The sequence below is a fragment of the Myotis brandtii genome, unplaced genomic scaffold (genome assembly GCF_000412655.1).
Source record: "Myotis brandtii unplaced genomic scaffold, ASM41265v1 scaffold436, whole genome shotgun sequence".
Classification (NCBI taxonomy): Eukaryota; Metazoa; Chordata; class Mammalia; order Chiroptera; family Vespertilionidae; genus Myotis; species Myotis brandtii.
Genome location: NW_005366679.1, coordinates 854,113 through 861,820, shown reverse-complemented (window position 1 = coordinate 861,820; position 7,708 = coordinate 854,113). Strand labels below are relative to the sequence as shown.

Genomic DNA, 7,708 nt, shown 5'->3' with positions numbered 1-7,708 from the left:
TGGGAGGAATGTTTTCATAGGCGTGAAAACCCTGAGTCCTTTGCTAACTCCACCTGTGAAAGTGAAAACCTGGCTCTCCCCAGCACACCGAGGTGATGGGATTGAATTACCTTTCTGTTTGAATCTAGCACCAGGGAATTTCTGCCTTCACGCAGGTGGTTTCTCATCAGGTAATCAGGCAGGGCTGCACATTTTCCCCCTTCTGGGCAGTACTGATTGCCCCCACTACTTCCCACCCCCTTATCCATGTCTATTTTCAAGGGGCTGCAGCCTTCTCAGCCCAGGGACCTGTGTCCATCCACAGCTGTCATTCGGACCAGGACCGTCGGTCCCAGCAACAATGCTGGCTGGGCATGTCAGACCCCAGGGTCCACCTTACAGCAATATAACCTTGAGACTTAAAGCAAGTCAACAGACTATTGACATTAACATGGATTTCTAGTGGCATCTGTTTTGTCTGTAATGCCACCTTCTATCAGACTCCTAAACCATAACAGATCTACTTTGAATTTAGGACAAGCTTTTTGTACCGGGAAATGGAAACTCATCATATTTGGGAGCAAAATTCTAAACCTCCTGCAAAGGGAGTATAAACTTACCAGTACGTTAAAGTACAAGAGAAAATTTAAAGGCATTATATTTACTTGTGGAGAGAGAAGGTTCTCTGACTCCAGTCCCAAAATTACTTTGAAAATAAAAAGGTGCTCAAAGATTTATGGTAAAATCTTCTTAACCCAGAAAGATAATTATCTGTATAATTTCTATGTGTGCACTAAATAAATGCATGCGCGCACACACACACCCACACACACACACACCTCTCCGAAAGCTGATGCTAATAAGTGAGGATTCCCAAGTGGCATGTAACACATGCTTAATAAACAAAAGTTGAATGAAGGAGTTGTATTGTTATCACCACTTAACAGATGAGGGAATGAAGGCTGAAAGGCTCAACTATTGCTTAAGCAAGTACAGTTAGTAATAGCCCAGGATGGGGTATCTGTCTTTAAACTAAGCATTGTTTTACTATCACCTCTCAAAGGTGAGGCTCAAAACTCAATCAGCTTCTTTGTTGTTATCTCTCAAAGTGAGCTGAGAGCCAGGACTGACACTTAACAACTGTGTTAGATCCTGAAACTTTGGTTCTTCCTTGTAAGGTATAAAATCACTGTTTTTACTACTGGGGAAACATTATAACTGAAGTTTTCAAAAATAAAGTCTGAATGACAACACAGACCAAAACAATCTCTCCATTTGCCATGGATTAATGGTGGTGGACAGAGACTTGGCTTGGCTGGTGAACACACGATACAGATACAGTGTACAGGTGATGTATTGTATAATTGTGCTCCTGAAACCTGTATAATTTTCCTTAACCAGTGTCACCGACTGCGCACTTGCCTTCTAACACTAAGGAAAGAAACAGTAATGCCTTCAGCGTGCTTTCATCTCATAAACACATTTTCATTGCACAGCAGATGTGTATTTTTTAATAAGCTTGAGAGAAGCAGGCAATGTAGACTAATAAACAGAAACCACAAAGGGTTCTTAGTATGATTACCCCCAAAGATTACAAACTAGAGAAAAGATTACAGCTAATATTTGAAATACAGAACACTAGTATGGGAAATATTTATTAAGGTTGCATTTCGTATTTTCCTCAAAGATTAGGTCACATTCCTGTGAATAATCTCAAATAATGGTAATCTTGCCAATTATCTTGTACCAGGATTAGTTCTTTAACACTTTACTATATTACAGTCCAGGCTACACCTTAAGAAATGCCTGCATTAATTCTATACATCCTATAGGATTTGCCAGGTGGTATAATAGTACATGTCAAAATGTGGGGAAACCTGTGAGTATTAACACTATAATAACATAGAAGCCATCAGACCACATTTCATAGTTTTATTGAGACTTTTCAGCTTTAATTGTCTATGGTAGATACAATCATATCAAGGCTCTGCTGTTATTATCAATAGCAGATGCAAAGTTGGCTGCCATGCCTTACACACACACACACACACACACACACACACACGATATTGTTCATTCCTGCATGCAAACGTATAGGAAATGTACATTCCTTTTATTAGAAACACAATTGTGCACAATTAGGTTTGGAATTTGTTAAGCTACCATTGATTTAGATAAACCTGAGAAAGCTCAAAAAGTCAAGTAACACTGTTTCCATACTGCTCATTCAATATCACTATTAATCACAAGGAAACCCAGTTCAATTATCTATATTAAGTCACAGATAATATAAAAATAAACATTTTTGCAAAAGCACAGTCTACAATTCAAATTCACAAATTTTGATATGTCACGTATATCCCCCTTCATATTAATTTGTAATGACGTGTATAATACAATGTACAACAGAATAAAAATGTAACAGAATTCAGCAGCCAAATATAATATGGTTATCACTATTAACACCTGGAATTAAAGTTATCAACTGAACAAATGAAACAGATTAAAATTAATAGCAGTGTTAAACTTGCTGGTAGTGTGTTACTTAGAAACCCCATCTCAAAGAAATTAAGATTCTACTATTTCACCTTAAAAAGGAACACAGCACAAAAATTTAAGCAGAACTAAGCACAGTAACTGATTACACCAGCTGTCTCCTCTCCCCATCTCCCTAAAGTTTTTCTCTAAATTCTAATGTTGCTTCGATAGTGCCCAACCCACCAGACTTCTAAGTGAATCTACTTTGAAGTTAGGACAAGCATTGCATTGGGAAATAGAAGCTCTGATCATATTTGAGGGTACAATTCTAAATGTCCTGAAAAGACAATATCAACTTTTCTATAATGTTATATACAGACCCAGATGTTTTCTATTTGCTATTGATCTAATAATAGTTTGACACCAAATTGTGTCTGTATAGAAAGAACCCTAAATAAAAAGTTAAATGTGCAAAAGAGTAGCTAGAGAAAATTAATTATATCACAAAACAGATTTCCCTATTTTAAATTAAAAAAAAATCTGAAGACAAAAATTTCAAGATACTACTATTTGAAAAGCATCATAATATACAATAATTCATTTTATGTATGTGTCATTTATTATGCAAATATACCAGTGCGACATTAATATTGTACATTGTAATAAATATAATTTACACCAGTATGTGGAATCTTTCAAGAAAGTCTTTCAATCTGTACAACTGAAGAACTGTAAGCTTCATTAATAAATACTATGATAGCTACAATTTGACCAGCAAAGTTAAAGCTTCAATAGATCTCTTACTAGTTATACATCTTTCTTGTCACCAGTCCAATTCCAGCCGCTCTAAGCACTGATATCTTTTGTATCCAAAGGCAGTGTAGTGTACTGCCAGCGTAGATGAGCAAACTTACAGGACATAGGTCCACATCACAATTTGAACTTTGTAAGAATTTTTAGCCAAGACCTGGAATTGAAGAATTCTGTAAAGTACAGTAGCAGATTTCATACATCGCTGTCTGTCTGTAGTTTTAATGTTTCCACATCCCCCAAAGCCCCAACAGATAGCTGTTATCCAACCTTTTTATTCCAAAGAATGGTCTTGAAAGGGTCAAGAGTTCCGTTGCTGGCCGAGTGACAATGTCATGGTTATAACTCTGAATTCTACACTCATGCTGTAATCTCTTCCTGGTTTGTCTTTTTTATCATTTCAATGCAAACTTGTTCATGTTCTCAGAGTCAAAGATATAAGTTGTGTGCCATAAGACACCTTGATCTTGGCAATAAAATAGTCTTGTATTGTGAAATTTAGTTAACTGATACATCCCATAATTTTAGCAATTCTTTCATCAAAATGCCAACAGACTTCTGCCTTTATTAAAATACTTATTAATGTCATCATAGGTCACGAATCAGATTTTAAGATCACTGCTTCATCTTGACCCTCATTTCGCCATTAGCACACACAGACTCTTCCCAGAGACCTCTTTTTGCCTGGAAGGAGTAGTGAGATCATTCTTGTTACGATTTGACATGCATTCACATGCCACCATTGTCTACTGCGGGATGTACGAAGCTAAAGAAGAAACACTCTGAAGGAAAAAAAAAAAAAAAAGAAACATGCCACGAAGTAAAAGGGCATTTCTAGTCACTGTCCACCTCCTCCATGGACCCACGCTCCGCAATAAAGTTCTCCGGAAGCTGAAACAATGTGCTTAACACATACTGTAAGTCAGCTGGGCATCCTGAGACCTAAAAGGAAGAAAACTAAAGTAAATGATGAGGAAATACTACAGAAATGTGTGCCAGGAGCCTTTGAGTTTAAAGATGGTACAGGCTTTGAAATTTCCATTTTGTTCCATTTCGTGAGATTAATCTTGTCTCACTGAACATGAGGTTTGAAAGGGACAGTACAGTAATAACATATTTTAGACTTCCTTTTTGAGGGTTCCAGACAACGCTGTAGGACCCTAACCAAGTGAGAATCCAGCTAACCTTCTCCTTCCTCAAAATGAGGAGGTGCAGGTAAGAGATCTAAAAAGTTTCTTCTACAACAATTCTGTGCATCAACACTGAACATGCAAAAAAGAGCCACTTTTTAGGAAGCTAAATACAGCTTTTCTTCAGTGGTCTTAGTGACCTGAGACTGGATAAACTGAAGTAACTTTTTTTAAAATATTTTTGTGATAAACTGAAGTAACTTTTAAGAAGAAACTGAAGGTCTCATAAATTTACAACCCACCCAGGCATTGCACAAACTGAAAGCAATCCCAGGCTTACCTGTCACTATGTCCCACAGGTTCTTGCCTTAAGACACAAACCCAATTATTTACTTACACAGTGATTTCAAACAAGTTATTCCACCATGAGCTGCAGACTCTGCTGTTGGCTTTATTGGGGCTAGTTTTCACAATTAAACATTCCTTTGACACTGGATTTATTTGTTTGGAACTATAAATTGTGTTACCTCACCCCATTATTCTACATTATATAGAATGTTAAGGTTTTTAAGGGCTAGAAATGCAGCAAATCAATATTCATTGAAAACTGCTACTAAAATTATTGAAGTATTTTACAGATTTCTCATTAATGCTTGGCAGAGAAAAAATGTAAAACAGTGGTATTCTCTTACAAACTATTAGTAGTATGATTAGTCATTTCTACAACTTACTTTTCACTGCTGTGGTACCTTAGGTACTTACATTTCATTCTCCTTACTTCCCTTTCTCTTATAGTTCAAGGTTTTTTTCCCTTTAAATAGGAGGATATAAGATCTAGTGAAGGATTGTAGCTTCTCATTCTATCAACACAACCCACATGAATTCCGCCTTCTTTTCATATTGCATTTAATGTTTCCCAACACTTCAAAGAAGCAAAAAAGAACCTTTAAACCATGATTTTAATTAAAAGTCTTCATCTAAAAATGTCTCCTCCCCATTCCCTGCTGCCTCATACATTTGAGAACATGCTTGTAGGCTATGCATTGTGATCGACTGTCAACCACTGTCCCTCTGATAATACCACCCTCAACTTGCTAACAGTTATTCAGCTTTGCTCTGTAATCTAACCGTGATTTTTCAAAATTGTTTTTACAGATGTGAGGGAGCATTTGTACTGGAACATAAATAAACTCCTGAGGCATTGCACAGTAGTGATGCAAGTCAATGTCTTTATCACAGGAAGTCTAACAGAGTTCATGGTGTTTACAAGGAAAATACAAGCACTTTGATTATTTTGAATGCATTTCCCCCATAAGATAATACAGAGTCTCCTCCCCAAAAACTGCATACACACTTTGAAGGCAGTGTTTATTAAAATACACTTCATTGTCAAAATGTAATAGAATGTATAGCTCTCAGGTGTTAAAGTGTGTATGCATTTTTTGGGGTCATCCTGTATATGCAGGCTTCCATCATCACACACTTAGCACCCAGCATATAGTAAGCAGTTTTCTGAAAAAACAAAAAACAAAAAACAAACAACAACTGGGAAGTTAGGCTTTTAAATTCATTGGCTTTACTTTTCCATTCAAGTCTCTAAGAAACTTAGCTACCACCTTGCTGATAGGACTGAAAATGACACCCAGCTGAGACCTCTGTTCATTTGCTATTGAATGAATCGTATTTAGTGTTTTGCTATATACCAGGCTAACTTTAAGAATTTGGAGCTTCAACTTGTTGCCACCATGGATTATTAAAAACATTAAAGACTAGATGCATCACAAACTCAAGGTTTAGGTGATCCGTTTTCCTGGAGAAATTATTAATAGCAAAATAGCTCCAGAACTCAAGTGCACTTTAAACAGAAAAGCCTGTACATGCTAAAGGCAGAAGAGCTGGTAAATGTTTAATGGGGGTAGTATCTTTTTATGATGCATACTTCTGGTGAGAAAGAAGGGAGGCCTTGAAAGCAAACCCAAACAAGCTAAGTGTGAGTGTGGACATTTCCAATTCTTTTTTTTAAACTCACTAATTTCTGGGTTTGATTTTTCTTCTCTAAACTTTTAGAAACTTAAAGGCAAGGGACAAAGCACGTGGCTCGAGCCAGCATCCTACCATGTTGCAACAGTGGGTGTTTGGGGATTCTTGCGTCTTCACAAGCTTGTATCTCCATTCTGCTTGAACTCGGATAAAATATTGAGGGTCATGTCTTCACTCTTGGACTGCAAATTTGCCTCGCTTCTTCGGGAAGCTTTCCTGGTCGCCCTGGAGAGCCTCCTTCTGAAAGTGTCTCCTGCCAAGAAATAGAGAATAGGGTCCACGCAACTGTTGAGACTGGCCAGACCTCTCGTCACCTGATAAGTGGCGTACACCCTGTCATTGAAAGCACACATTTCTGGGGTCTGAAAATCCAGCCGAGCCCGCAGATTCATCGTTTTCATGACGTGGAAAGGGATGTAAGACACACCAAACACCGTCAGCACGATAATCACCAGGTAAATGGATTTCCTCCTCAGAGGCGAGTTGTCCAGGTCTTTGTAAATCAAAGCTCTCACAATTAAGCCGTAACAGCCCAGAATCAGCACCAGGGGGATACAGAACATGGCCACGGTGGTGCACATGCTGTAGATGAAATAACTTCGCAGGTACTCGTCAGCGGTGGTGTCGTAGCAGGTGATGGTCTTGTTTTTCCGGACCCCGGTGCCCGAGTAGAAGAGGATGGGGGAGATGCCCAGGACCACGATGAGCCACACCAGCAGGCTGATGTACACGGCGTTCTTCTTCTTGAGCCTGCCCAGCGACTTGAGCGGGTACACCACGCCGCTGTAGCGGTGCGCACTGATGCAGGTGAGGAACAGGATGCTGCCGTACAGGTTCACGTGGAAGATGAACCTCTGCAGCTTGCACATGGCATCCCCGAAGATCCAGTCGGTCTTGTTAAAGTAGTAGAAGATGAGCGCGGGCAGGGTCAGCACGTACAAGAAGTCGGCCACGGCCAAGTTGAACATGTACACGGAGATGCCGCTCCACGGCTTCATGTGGAAGACGAACATCCAGATGGCCACGCTGTTGCCCAGGAAGCCGATGATGAACACCAAGATGTACACGGCCGGCAGGTAGTAGAACTGGAAGCCCGTCTTGGTCAGCACACATCGGAACGAGGCGGCGACCGCGGGGGTGGAGGCGATGGTGCTGTTCCCCCAGGGGGAGCCCGGGCCGGCCAGCAAGGCAGCGTCCGTCCCGTTGGGGACCGCCGACCACAGCACCTCGGCCATTCTCTCGTCCCGGACTTAGGCGGAGGCTCCGAGGGG

General features: G+C 39.8%; 1 protein-coding gene across 1 annotated transcript; it reads right to left on the bottom strand.

Annotated features, from left to right (window-relative positions):
* Window positions 1-1,897: 1,897 nt before the first annotated feature.
* Window positions 1,898-7,702, bottom strand: P2RY1 (purinergic receptor P2Y, G-protein coupled, 1). Its single transcript, XM_005874407.2, has 2 exons — window positions 6,513-7,702; window positions 1,898-4,209 (listed from the first exon to the last, which is right to left on the bottom strand). Exon 1 carries the CDS (start codon window positions 7,670-7,672, stop codon window positions 6,551-6,553), a length of 1,122 nt encoding a protein of 373 aa, XP_005874469.1. The 5' UTR covers window positions 7,673-7,702; the 3' UTR covers window positions 1,898-4,209; window positions 6,513-6,550.
* Between the last annotated feature and the right edge of the window lie 6 nt (window positions 7,703-7,708).